Genomic DNA, 13981 nt, shown 5'->3' on the forward strand with positions numbered 1-13981 from the left:
CCGAGCGGCGGGGCGGCCATGGCCGCGGGGCGGGCGGCGCTGGCGCTGTGGGCCGTGGCGGCCGCGCTGTGCCGCCTGCAGCCCGCCCTGGCGGCAGGTGAGCGGCGGCACCGCGGCACGGGACCGGGGAACGGGACCACGGGACGGGGCCGGGGAACGGGGCCGGGGAACGGGGCCGGGGAACGGGGCCGGGGGGCGGCTCCCCCAGCACCCCGCGGGATGGAAGGCGCGCCCCAGCCGCTGCCCGTTCCCCGCCTCCGCAGCCCGCCGCTCGTTCTGCTGGCGGATGGATCGAACCCTTTGGCTTTTCCTTCCTGTGTGTTTTAGATGCCAAGTGGAAAAGGATAACTGGGCAAATTAAGAAAGCTGTGGAAGCCTATGAGCCGTGTGTAAAGGAAAATTGCAGCTGCCACCAAAGGTGAGAGACTGGTTTCCTTTGGACTGCGCAGGTCTCCGGACATAGGAGGGAATACTTTCGGCAGCACTGGTGGATTGGGGATAAACCAGGGAATATTTTGGCCCAAAGGTGTCACATCTGCAGCTATGGGAGCGCTGCTGGTCACACACCTTGTTACCCTGTGGCTGAACACACAGTGTGTTGGCATTTCGTATGGACTGGACAATAAACCATACACATAGCTGGCGACATTGCTCTTAACAACCCACTTCTGCCTTCTCACTCAGTAGGACGGGGGGTGTGATACCTTTAATCAGCATTTTTTTTAAAGGAGGAAAAGGAATTTAGGAGTTACCATCTTCTTCTGGCTTTAGAATTAGGATTTCAGATGCAAAAACGCAGATGCCCAACTTCAAGCCTCCTATTTAAAAGTGTCAGATGTGCTCACTCATTTTGGGGTTTGAATGCTATATTGGCTTTTAAAGTCAGATGAGTCATATTGAGCTACTGTTTGTACACTCTCTTTGGAGTTTTTGCTATTCATTGCTCTTGAAATATTGATGAGGGAAAGTCTCTTCTAGCTGAGCTTTCCAGTCTTGCCTAAGTTCCAATCCAGATACAGCCTAAAGACATATCCTAATCTTTAAACATACATCCCACCAGCTCCTGCCCAGCTTTGGGCCAAACACCTTCCCAAGTGGTTACAACATCGAAAAATCTGCTGCAGATCATGACAGGCAATAGTAACATGAAGTGAGGATGGCTGTGAATGTGCCATGGCACTGCAACTCTCTTCCTCTTCTCAAGCTCATCCCGTTTGCATCCCTGCCAGACTGCTCATGCTGTTGTGGTCAGACTATCTGCACAATGGCAATTCCTGACACAGTTTTACTGCTTTCTGTTCAATTAGAAAATAGCAGAACTCTGGAGGTTCGAGGGGACCTCTTGAGATCATCAAGTCCAACCCCCTGTGCTCAAGTAGGGTTGCCATTCTGGAGGTGGAGGGGACCTCTTGAGATCATGAAGTCCAGTCTCTTAAGATCATCAAGTCCAACCCCCTGTGCTCAAGTAGGGTTGCCAGGACTGTGACCAGTCAGGTTTTGAATATCTCAACATTAATATGCCAAAGAAACTCCACGTCCTCTCTCTGCAGCCTGTACCAGTGTTTGACCCCTGGCACAGTGGGATCACCCTGACTGTGTTTTCTTAAACAGAAACACTGATGCAATATCTACCTAAAAGCAAAGAATGTTTCCTTGGCTGTTACAATCTGACACTGTTTATTACATGCTCCATGCAGTTAGATCACAGGCCTTTTAGACACAGATCCTCCTTCTTTGTTTTCTTATATTCATTAGGTTTGTGCTTCCATACTGTGTTCCTGGAGCTTGCTGGTGGTGTGCAGAAGTCACAGGACCTGTGCTGCATAGGCCTGTCCTCCTGGGCCAGCTTTCACTCACCCAGTGTTCCTGGGTGATGGTATTTCATGCAACTAGACTGTTACCTACATTTTTAATGTTTACACAGCGTGACATTGTGTAAGGAATTTGGTCTTGGTGTGCCCCATCATTTATGGAGAGCCAGAGCACAAGGGTGAAGTGAGCTGGAAAAACATGCCTGGGTATGTCAGGTACTTCTGTGAGAGAGTGACCAGAGTTGACCTGTGCTGGGCTTTGTGTTCAGGCAAACAGCACACAGGTAAAAGTGTGAAGCTTGGACCTATGAGTCTCTGAGGAACTTCCAAGTGACTTAAATTCTCACTCCAGAGCTCCTAGAAGCTACATGGAACTTCTTTTAGCTAGAAGCCAGTTCTGCACACTGCAGTGTTTAATGCAGAGTATCCTCCCTGTGGTACATAATAGTGGCTGATGGTTTTGTTTCAGTGTCTGGAAGCAGGACCTGGCTCCTTTTCGAGGTGGCATTTCCAAGGAGACGATGTCAGACGTGGTGAGCCGGAAGCTCGGGACCCACTACCAAATAATTAAAAACAAACTGTATCGTGAGCAGGACTGCATGTTCCCTGCAAGGTAAGAGCTGTGCAGAAGATCTGCTCTCCCTAGCTGGGACAGAAGAGTACTTCCAACACTGCCAAGTTGGCAGTTATTGAGTACAATGATATTTCAGAGGTCTGAATTCCTCATCGGAGCTGGAGCCTGGAAAATAAACTATTAGGCTTAAATGCATCAAAAGGAAAGTGTCACCATTGCAGTACAGTGCACAAAGGTGTGGTTGGTTTGGGATCCCAGAGAAAGCTCAGATCAGGCCAGATTTTATAGAATGTGTTGCCTCATTGGTGTCCATACTGCAGTGGGACTTGGAGGCTGCTGTAGGCAGTTCCCAGTTCGCATCATGGTATGGATTAGGCTCACCATCTCTTCTGCCTCTGTGCAGAGGAAGGCCTGCAAGAGACTGCAGGAGTCTGCCTCCTTATAGCTCTTTTGCCATGTGTCATTTCTCCACAGATGCAGTGGAGTTGAGCACTTCATTCTGGGGATCATCCACCGCCTCCCTGACATGGAAATGGTGATCAACGTGCGAGACTACCCCCAGGTTCCCAAGTGGATGAAACCCATTATCCCAGTCTTCTCCTTCAGTAAGGTACACACACCTTTAAAAGCTGAGCATTTCCAAGATGTGCATGTCCTTCTTTCTCTTGGGAGCATATTTTTGAGGGTGGTTCTCTGCAGATTTTCTGTGCGTTGAAATTGCTCGCTCCTTCTTGCCCTTTGTTTCCTTTCGCTTCCAGTTTTCTGACAGACAGACTTGCGGATCAATTTGATAGATCAGCTTTTCCCCTCATTAGCTCCTCTTCCAGGTCAAAAAGTGTGCCTCTGCTGCAGTGGAATGATACACATCTGGGTGGGATATGTGCCAGTATTCCTCCCATTTGCTGCAATACCTCTGTTGAAATTGTAGCCATAGTTTACCAGCAGTATTAAGGATTTTTGATCATGTCAGTGGTCATACAGTAATCTCATTTAATGTGGATATTTTAGTCCTTTTTCTGTGGTGCCACAGATATAATCTTGTCACCTTCTCTGAACCCTTTTCTCTTGGATTCCCCTTTCCACCTGCAAATGTGCACACATATGCAGAGGTGCGCACATGCACGGAGGCAATCATGCTTTGCTTCTCTGTTCCCAGACTCAAGAGCCCTCCTGCATGTTCTGCTACCTCTCCCACTGTTAAACCTGACTGTAGCATAGTGTCTCATCCTTTCCAGCAAAATGCTCTTACACCTTGAGCTTTGGCTAATCTTGCTTTGCCTTGGTGTATGCCCTGTATGCTCAAATCCTGCACTTTCATGACAAATCCTATTCTTGGCTGACGTCCAGCAGGCAGTAAGATGCAAGGAGAAGCAATGAACTCTTTGGTCTTGCTAGTTCAAACCCAGCTCTGTTTCTGATTACTTGCAGCATCTTACTCTGAACCTAATTCTTCAGCTCATGCAATCTGAACCATAATATGATCCATGACTATTGCCTACTCCACAGCAATCCTAAAATTCTCTCTAGATTTTCACTACAGGCAGTAACCATGTTCGCTGCTGGATGCAGCAGTAAAGCCAAGCTGTCTTGCCCCTTGACCACTGAACAACCTTAACTCTAGCCAGCAGAACCCAAGTTTTTGCAAAGCAGGTTGCAGGAGTTTAATCTTTGCAGCTGTGTTCATCATTCTGCCCCTGAGTACCTTGCAAGAAACTGAGCTCTGAACTCACTGTTGGCTGGTATCTGAACTGTAACCTCAGCCCTATCTTAATTGCAACCCAGTGACCCAGGCACTGCTCACATTTCAGCAGCTAGTGTTAGGAAGACTTCAGGGTGCTGGTCCCATGTGCTTTCTAGAGCTGAAAGTATAAGGGATTGAAGTATTGTCCTGTTCTGGATCTCAGAAAGTTGATAATGGAGTTGTCATGGTTTCTAACCAGTGCCTGGTTGTAGCACGACTGAGAAGATGGAGAAGCACAACTCATACATGTTGGAAGGGACCTCAGAAGGTCACCCAGTCCAGCACCTTTGCTCAGAGTAGGAACAGCTCAGGGCTGCATCCTGCTCAGATCTGAGCATCCCTGGGGACAGGGATTCACAGATAGAGTATGACCTGTTGTCAGAATGAAACATTTCCCACTATCTAATAACTGGAATTTCTCCTGTTATAATCAAAGCCTGCTGCCACTCATTCTGGTTCTGCACTACAGAAAAGAGTGTGCTTCCTCCTGAACTCTCCTATTAGGTAGCAGGAGATGGCATTTACATTCACATTCCCCCAAGCCTCTTCTTCCTGTGCACAGACAAACCCATTCCTCAGCCCCCGTTCATAAGTCATGTGCACTACCTACCTACCTAACTACCTCAGTGGCCTTGGACTCTCCAGTATCTGCAGGTGACAGACAGATGGATAATTGTGTAGGAAGTTTACTACTAGTGCAAGGGAGTTGACTCTAATCTGGTTTCATGGAAGAGTTTAGCCTTAAGTGCTGGTCTTCCCTCTGATAATATAGGGGGACTTAAGCAACCAAACAGGAGTGAGGAACTGGAATTCTTACATGACCTGGATATTTGTTACAGTGAATTGTTAAGTGATCTCTAGGAAGTCTGGAATGAACTGAAGTGTTGGAAACCTTAATGCCAAAGTGTGTCTAAGTGCCTCTGTCTCTGAGGAGGTAATAGTGCCTCTTGACTTGCCATCAGAAGAAAACATTTGTAGCTACACATAGGCACAAGCCTTTGGAAAGGTGAGTTGAGCTCAGGCCTTTTGCTATTTACTAATCAACTGCATCATGGATCTCTTTTGCTGTTTTACATGAAAGTCCTGTGTCATCACACAGCAAGACAAGGCCTTTTAAAAATCATTGAAGCATTTCAGCACTGAGCTGTCTTCACATGGACCCTGCCCAGGGAGGTTGTGGAGTCTCCCTCTCTGGAGACATTCCAAACCCAGCTGGACGTGTTTCTGTGTAACCTGCTCTAGGTGACCCTGCCATGGCAGGGGGGTTGGGCTGGATGATCTCCATCCCTTCCAACCCTGATAATTCTGTGATTCTGTAAGCTCAGCAAATGGTGACTGCAAAGCTCTTTTGGCCTCCTTTGGAGACATAATGGAGAAAGCCAACAGAGCTCCCAGAAGGAACATTTGTTACTGGTGGACTCAGTCAGTAGACCAAAGTAGATATTACTCTCATTTTTGCATTACTCTCCTTTTTCTCAAGACATCTGAATACAATGATATCATGTATCCTGCCTGGACATTTTGGGAAGGAGGACCAGCTGTTTGGCCAATTTACCCAACAGGTTTAGGGCGCTGGGACCTCATGAGAGAGGACCTCAGAAGGTATGTGTTGGAAATGGTTGTGTGTGGGGGGAGGTTTCACGGAAGACAAAAATCCATCTTGCACTGGCCCAATGTTGATGTCTAAGACCATAAGTTGGTCTGTGATCTGTCCTAGTGCCTCACATTAACTACCTACAGCCTAACTGCTGTATGGGAATTCTCCATGGAAACCTTGGATGATGTCACTGGAAGTTATAATTAGCTCCTCTGTTTGCAACCCTTTAGTAAGGAATGCAGAGGACAAACTATGCACATCCTTCATGCTGTCAGGGCCAGATTGCTATCAGGTTTGGGGAAAGCAGGTTTGTCAATAAAGTAGCAGTTATCTTTTGCCTGCAGAAATCTCCCCTGACATACAGAAATATTCTTTCTTTTCCACTACTTCTCTAGGAGCTGTGTTTTTTTCACTGCAGGGATGATCCAGGATGTTTGTATAAGCTACTGGAAGGCTAAAGGAAAGCATTCTTTAGATCTGCTTTTACTTGAGTGTCATTGTGCAATAGAAAAACCTGGAATCATTCCTAGGAATTAAGAGTCACTACTGGGCTAAACAGAAGACATTTCTGGCTGGGAGTCTTCATTTTGGCAGGATCTTTTGACTTGTTAGCAGAATAAGGGGCTGCATCCCATGGAAAGTGACAAACCAAGTGTGCAACAGTGAGTGAGCACAGAAACAAAACAGCAAAAATCACTTCTGTGTAATTGACTTGACATCCCAATGCAAGGTTGGATCTTTTGCTCTTCAAAATCTGAAGATCCATGTGATTATTCATAGCTAAAGCTTAATGTGTTGTAGTGTAATGGAGGTGCAAAGCATTTACTCATCCTTGTGTTTTCACTGTGAGGAGATGCAAATCCTGACCTGCACAGGTAGATCAGCTTGGGGGTCAGGACCTGCATGTTCCACCAGGTGCAGTAGAAAAGTATGGCAGAGTTCCCTGAGAAGTGGTGAGGCAGGTGACTGCACTGGCAGAAAAAAACCCAGGTGAACAGCTATTTTGAAGGACTTGATTAGGTTTAAAATGAAAGTGATAAATAAAAACAATGAACTCCTGTGTTTTAAGTGCAAAACACTAGGTGGGTTTTTTGTTGCCTGATTGGTAGTTTTGTTTTGTAGAGGGAAATGACTGATTAGAAACTCTGTAGTTGTTTTTCACTATCCATATTCACTACAGCAAAATAAAGCCACAGCACAAAAAGTGGATTCAAAGCTTAGGTAAACTTTTAATACCCTTCAGGGTTTGGTGGGGAGCTGTGTGTAATACATTGTTTTGCCTGAAAGGTGTTCTGGAAAGTAGCCTATATTATGTTGCCTTAAACACAATATTTACAGGAAAACCTGTTTCATAGGAGCTGGCTGAGAGTTTTTTTATGCTATAATGAAGAAAGTGATTTCCACCAAAAATGAAGAATAGAAAAAGACACCATGCTGTGAAAGCTAATGAGAGTGTTGTTTCACGGTTATATTAAATCATTTATTGCCATGTATAAAAAATATTTTCAGATCTGCAGAAAAATGGCCATGGGAGAAAAAAATCTCTAAGGGATATTTCCGAGGATCCAGGTGAGCATTTTTTCCTGCAACAGAAGATTCTACCAACAGGGGCTGTGACAGCTCTCTGTATGTAGAAATCTCCATGTCTCCTAGACCTAAACCCTAATTAAGTGTACTTCAGAGTGTATTTTTCAAAAGTAAGGAAAGTGAGACATGTTGTACAGCATTGCACTATTAGTTATTCTCCACAAGAACTGTCATTTGCAACTAGTTTATTATAATCACCTAATATTGGAAACAGAAGTTGTGATGGATTTGCCACATTATTTCTTAATGACTAAAACTGTCACCTCAGGAGCCCGCTTGTTTTGTTCTGTGAAGGGAACTGCAGGTGCTTGATACAAATTTAAAGATTTAATAGTGCTGTTCATGCATCCTGCCAATTGAATGCTTTATTTGCTGTGCAAGTGCTCCACACTGAATGAAAAGTATTCTGGCCTTAAGTTACCTGAGTGGTGGGGGATAAGGGAAGATATTTTTTTTTGGCCTCTCTCCAGTGACAGTTTGAAACAATGTTAAACCCCATACTTTGTTTCTTCCCCTTCCCCAATAGCGAAGGATTTAATGGCTTTCCAGGTAGGCTCAGCAGCTGATGAGGAATGTCTCAGGCATGTCATAACCTTGTTTATCAGCTTTGTTTTAAAGTCCTCTCAGGGGGATCACTGCTGAAGATGCTGAGCATCTTTTAACTTTCTCTAAGGTGGGAGTTAAAGCATTTGGCACTCATCAGGATAAAGGAAGCAGGATTTGTCCTGGGAATTGTTTAAATAATACGGTTAAATATATAGTCAGTCAAATAATTTTGGTACCCATCACTCATTATCTTCTGTTAATATACCCTTGGACAGAAATACACTGTGGCACACACTTCACAATGTTTTGGGGGCACACAGGGAGGTCAGAAAGAAGCAGTGCCTTGAGTCCTGTAGTCTGTTAGCTGTGTTGAGTCATGGGGATTGACAATTAGTGACAGCATTTCTTTTTCAGAACAAGCCCTGAGAGAGATCCCCTCATCCTGCTGTCCCGAGAAAACCCAGAACTTGTTGACGCTGAGTACACTAAAAACCAGGCTTGGAAATCTGAAAAGGTGTGTGGGTGTTTGTCTGTCTTCTGGGTGAGAAGGCCAGAAAGGGTGGCATTGCAAGATAGCTCTGATGGGAGAGAAACATCTTGTTGGAAGTCGTGGGTGATCCTGTAGAGTGGGGGAGGTTTGTAGTTCCCTTGATGGCCGCACCTCTCTGACAGATGAAAGGAAGGAGTCTCTAGAGCCTGGCAGGCCAAACACTTTTCTTCCTTCCACGCTTGTTGTTCAAGGAAAGGAGAACATATAAAAAAAATTAATCTCTGCCAATCTCCTCCTCTCCCACTACAATAAAATTTGCCAACCCTTCCCCTTCTGTCTCTGAGCTGCCTCTCTAGTGTTGTCAGTCTTCAAACCTTTTTCTGTTTGCTCCATTTCTTGATCCTATTGTGGATAACTTTCTGATAACTGTTGCTGATAACTTTTTAGTTTCTTACTTAGTCTACAGTCCAGCTCTCTCCAGACAGTCTTGGCTAATCCAGTTACACTTGGCTTCACACAGTCCATTGTCCCAAGCTGTTTTCTTCTCTGTAGCTGCCAACAAAACATTATCATTTAATGTGTTTGTGCTGGCATTCACTTACAGGCAGTGTGTAATTTACTGAGCTTTTTTTCATGTTTGAAGGGCTGGGAATTCTTTATAATCCTTCTAGCCCACCAGAGAAGGTTTTCTCAGAAGTGGGAATGGAAGCTTTTGACACCTTACCTTTGTTTCTAACTGAGAAGGAAAACAAGTTAAATCACCATTTGAAGCTTACTGTTTTGTTTTGTTTTGTTTTGTTTTGTTTTGCTTTTAAATTCTCTTTATTTTAAGGACACCTTAGGAAAGCCTCCTGCAAAGGAAATTCCACTGGTTGATCACTGCAAATACAAGTAAGAGTTTTGATTAGTAAAGCTGTTCAAGGGCTGTGGGTTAGTCTTTCCTTGCATGGTGTAGGGTCTCATTTTATTTTAAGGTCTAATTCAGCAGTCAGCTTTATGTAGATATGAGAGGTTGTGAGCAGATATAAGACAGTTGAAAATTTGGAAGCTTAGCATGGCAAGTGCTGCCACGGGGTGTACGTAGTAAAAGAGAGAACCTGAAATCTGATTGAGCAGACCCAGTATTAATTCATACTTTTTGTGTTGTTTAGGAGAATGTGGTTTTGATTCATAAAGGATTTTATTCTTCAACTACTTAATGAGGGTTTCTTGGTGTAACACTCTCACAGGTTTCTCACAGGTTGCAATATAAACTCTTAGTGTGTATGCACTTGTGTGTCAGATGTTTTGCTTTTTCTTCTGCTAGTTGTGATTCTGCCAGCCAGAATCTGCTGATATAAGAGCTCAGTCATTTGGCTGAATCTGTGTTTTTGTGCAAATGTGATTGACTTGTCTCATTTTATATTTCACTAGACTGTAGCACAGATTTCTCCCTTCTGTTACACATACACTGCCCAGCTCTGGTGCTCCCCAGCCCATCATATGGTGTAGGCTGAGACCTTCTCACACACTTTTGCTGTAGCCCAGGGTGGTAGGTCAACATGAACTTTTATCTGCTCCTTTCAGTGTAGGTGTTACACAGGCTGAGGTCATGGATAGTGGGAGCTGTGTCTGGAATTGGACAGAGGCATTTGCTTGCTTCCAGACCATCATTCTTGTTACACCTCTACATGTGTTTGCTGAGTTCCTTATACAGTGAGCTCCTCGTCCCTGCCTTGAGATCCTAGGTGGTACAAAGGATGAAAAGTAATTTCAGATTTACTCCTTGTTGTTTGCTGCTGTTGTTTGCTGCTGCTAAGTTTAGCTGTAATTCCCATCTTGCCCAAAATATATATATAATATATAAGCTCCATCTCACCCAAAATAGCTTCATTAAAGGAAGAACTCTCTTCCCCCAGCCTAAAATGTTTGACTTCAAAGATCAGTTATGTTCTGGGGAGATTTACCCGTAGGAAAAACAGCTTTCCATATAATAGGAGAAATGTGGGTTTGATAAAGAAAACAAGTAAGCAAACAAACATCCCTATGAGATACAGTTTGCTAAGAGAAATATCCCCTTGCCAGAGTCAAGCCCACTTTACTAACTTGGCAGAAAATACTGAAAACAAAATTGTGGATTCTTTGTTATCTGTGAAGTCCATCTGTTGTGTGCTGGCCCATTTAACCTCCTAGGGTTGCATTCCCAAGTTAATATGAAACAATTACATTCAGATTAAAGCAGAATCCCAGAGGAAAAAATAACCTGAGATAGATGTGGCAAAGCACAACAGTGAACAGAAAAGTTTCACTGCAAGGCAAGAGAGGATTGGGAAAAATTTCCTTGTGGTTGACAAAACCTCTGGGTGACCCCACAGGATCACAGAATCCATGTTGTGACCTTCCATGCCTTGCTGGCAATTGTCCATGAGGCCTCGTTGGTTTGTCACAGGCAGGTGCCTTTATCAAAGGTAAAGCCTAGCACCTTGAATTTCTCACTGAGTTTTGACAGACAGCAGAAACTCATCTTCAGCTCACCTTTCCTGTGAGCAGCTTGAAATAAATGCCTTTCCTCTGTTTTAGTGACTGGTGTGCTGCTCAGCTGCTGCCTGCCAGGGAAGGTTCACTGCTACCTGGAGACCAGCACACCTTAGTGCATTTCCTGACACAAGATGTGTAATCAGGTGCCTCTCTTTGCTCACCCTTTTAAAGGTACCTGTTTAATTTCCGAGGAGTGGCGGCCAGTTTCCGCTTGAAGCACCTTTTCCTGTGCGGCTCGCTCGTCTTTCATGTCGGAGAGGAGTGGTTGGAGTTCTTCTACTCCCAGCTGAAGCCTTGGGTCCACTACATCCCGGTGCGGTCAGACCTCTCTGATGTCAGGTGTGAGGGCTGAGGCTGCTCCGTGCAGCATTCCAGACAATTGGGAAGCCTTTGGGAAGGGGGGATGGTTTGTGTTAGGCCATGAAATGCCTCCTCTCCGAGGCATCAGGCAGCGACTCTTGGAGCTCATGGTCTTTTCTCTTCATCACTGCCCCCAGAGAGTCCTTTGCCGATATTACTTGGGGAGTACAGTTTCACTGGAGTAAGTCTTTCACTCTCACTGAAACCGGCAGGCACTAGACTCTTAAATTTGCAAGTGAGCAGCAGAGATAAGGGGGAAGAAGAACTTATCAGTGGGCCAAAAATGTGCTAGCTCCCAGATTTCAGGATGTTGTCCAGAACTGATGTGAAACAATCAAGAAGAGAAGTTTCTTCTGTGCTCTGAGGTGAGCAGCACCTTCACTCACTTGTAGACTCTTAACTTCACCCTCCCCAACAGTTCAGCCAAGGGGTGATGTTCTCCACTGAGCCAGTTGTTTCATACCTTTTTTTTGTGTGTGTCTTCATTTTAGGGAGCTCTTGCAGTTTGTAAAGGAAAATGATGCCATAGCACAAGAAATTTCAGAGAGGTAAGCAGTGTGTCCTTCCTGGCTATTAGGCAGTCTTCTTCCAAAACATTTTCTTACACTGCTTCTGAAGGGGTTGCCCATCAAAGACAACCCAGTATTAGTAGGGTGCAGCATATCTGATCTTCTGCAGTAACAGCAGGAGGGCTGGAGCAGTGATAGCAAGCAGAGGGAAGCAGAAAGCAGGATGCTGTGCTTAGCTCTTTGGTTCACACATGACCCATGTCAGGAACCCCATGGAAAACTGGCAGAGGTTGGGAGCTTTCATTTCAGTATGAGACAAGCTGGCTCCTGGGAGCTGTGTCTGCACTGTAAACATTATCTATCCAGGCTGGTCTGAAGCAGCATGCATCAGTGCTGCTCTAGCTGCATGTGATAAGTGAAATCTGATATTTATTATCCCAGATAGCAAATACCATCCTGAGGATAGCAAAAGCACTGCAACGTCAGAGCTGCGAGCATGAATGAAAATTGTAAAATTAAAACAGAGCAGTGCATGTTTCTCATTTGAAACAAGGAAGTGTGAAAGTTGATATACATCCAAACCAAAACTAATGACTCTTGTAGAAAACAGGCCTGACTGTGCCTTGTGTTCTCTAGGGGACGTCAGTTCATCACTGAGCACTTGGAGATGGAGGACATCTCTTGCTACTGGGAACATCTGCTCTCTGAATATTCCCAAAACTTGACTTATAAAGTGAAAAGAAGGAAGAGCTACAGTGAGATCACTTCTGGACAGCTGAAAACAGAACTGTAGAGATTTATCTGTTTTTTTGTTTGGCTCAAACTGATCACTGTGGAAATCTGAAGATCAGTATTAACTTGTTTCTTGCTCTCTCAGACTTACTTTCATAGTAGAACTTCAGAGAAGTCAACAGTAGGCTGACTTGGACATTGCTTTCAGGCACTGGGACCTGGTTATATTGTCACCAGAAGAATGTTAAGCAGCATATTGGATTAAGGCTATTTAATGGGGTGGTCAGTCATGCCTAGAAGAAAGAGGGATGTTAGCATTTTAGGACTTAGTTGCTACCTGTCTCAAAATGATCCTAAATCCCATTCAGTCCATGAGGAGCCTTACTGGACTTTTTACCAAAGGTCATGGCAAAGGACACGGACTGTGAGCTGCGCTCAGCTAGTAAATACCTGCCCCTTTGTTTGGCAAATGTTTTCTCAGCTGGGTGATAGTACCTGGGGTATTAGGAGTGCTCTGTCAGAAGCAGGTACCGGGATTTGGGGGTAACATTTCTGGATAGCTTAGAGTTTATCTTTATGGCGGGTTTCAGAGGTTGATGGTAAGGTTTTGACATGCCCTGGAAAGGACAACTGATCCTTGCAGAGTTACCCTACCTACCTCACAGGGGATCAGCATGGGACCATCATCAGTGATGTGCTTGGCAACTGAGACAGAGATGGTTCATCGTCCAGCAGATGAGCTGGGTGCCTGCACAACTGAGCCCCTGTTAATTATCTCTCACCAGCTGCCTGGCCAGACATCCAGGGATGTCATCCTTAGGAACCCAGAGAAAGTATTCATAGAGGTAGATTCAGCACTTCCTTTTTCCAAAAGTGCAGTCTGCTCTGATCCCCTTCTGTAATCTTTCTAGGATTATTTTGGGGTTTTTTGGTTTGGGGTTTTTTTATGGTTTGTTTTTTTTTAATACATCTGCTCACTTCAGTACTTGCTTTTCTTCCCCACAGCTGTGCCACTTCTTTTTTCATCTCCTTCAGCCTGATTGAGGGAATATCTTCAGTCACACAGTAGCAGCTACTGCTCACATTGCCCTTTTTAAGGTGGTCACAGGCTGCTTGGGCTCGCTGTGTTTATGCCCACCACAGCCTCTTGGCTAGGAAGGACTGCAGTTCCTGAAATGCTCTGTGCCCCTTAAGGTGAGAGGCTGGGAGGCAGCAGCATCTTCTCTGGCACCCAGACGGGAAGAGTGTGGGGTGGCAGGAGGGACACAGGAGCCTCCCAGGGAAGCACCCCTGTTGGTAAAGCAGCCTCAAGGCTCAGAGAGCAGCACATTATAATGGAAGAGGACGACAGCAACAGCTCTCAGGCCCTTCTGCAGTCAGTGTGGATCAGGGAAGAAGGAAATTGCATGGAACAATAATATTTAAGTGCATGTGTGCCCTCACAGAAGCCTTGCAGCCCTGGTACAGGGACACAGCAGCTGGCCCTATTGATCAAGTGCTGGTTGCTGGGGCAGTGT

At 45.1% G+C, this 13981-nt stretch overlaps 1 protein-coding gene across 2 annotated transcripts; it reads left to right on the top strand.

The window, feature by feature from the left end:
• POGLUT1 (protein O-glucosyltransferase 1) lies at positions 1 to 13595 on the top strand. 2 transcript variants are annotated; one of them, XR_005956195.1, is made up of 12 exons: positions 1 to 97; positions 328 to 418; positions 2281 to 2424; positions 2860 to 2995; positions 5607 to 5728; positions 7233 to 7292; positions 8271 to 8370; positions 9179 to 9237; positions 11035 to 11202; positions 11715 to 11771; positions 12369 to 13309; positions 13470 to 13595. XR_005956195.1 is itself a non-coding variant. In XM_041480176.1 (11 exons), exons 1-11 carry the CDS (start codon positions 19 to 21, stop codon positions 12523 to 12525), a joined length of 1173 nt encoding a protein of 390 aa, XP_041336110.1. In that variant the 5' UTR covers positions 1 to 18; the 3' UTR covers positions 12526 to 13421. The 2 variants fall into 2 exon arrangements, 1 of the variants encoding a protein (XP_041336110.1); XM_041480176.1 differs by lacking the exon at positions 13470 to 13595 and having other exon boundaries at positions 12369 to 13421.
• Positions 13596 to 13981: the final 386 nt, after the last annotated feature.

Source organism: Pyrgilauda ruficollis, unplaced genomic scaffold, assembly GCF_017590135.1.
Source record: "Pyrgilauda ruficollis isolate IOZ18807 unplaced genomic scaffold, ASM1759013v1 scaffold50, whole genome shotgun sequence".
NCBI lineage: Eukaryota > Metazoa > Chordata > Aves > Passeriformes > Passeridae > Pyrgilauda > Pyrgilauda ruficollis.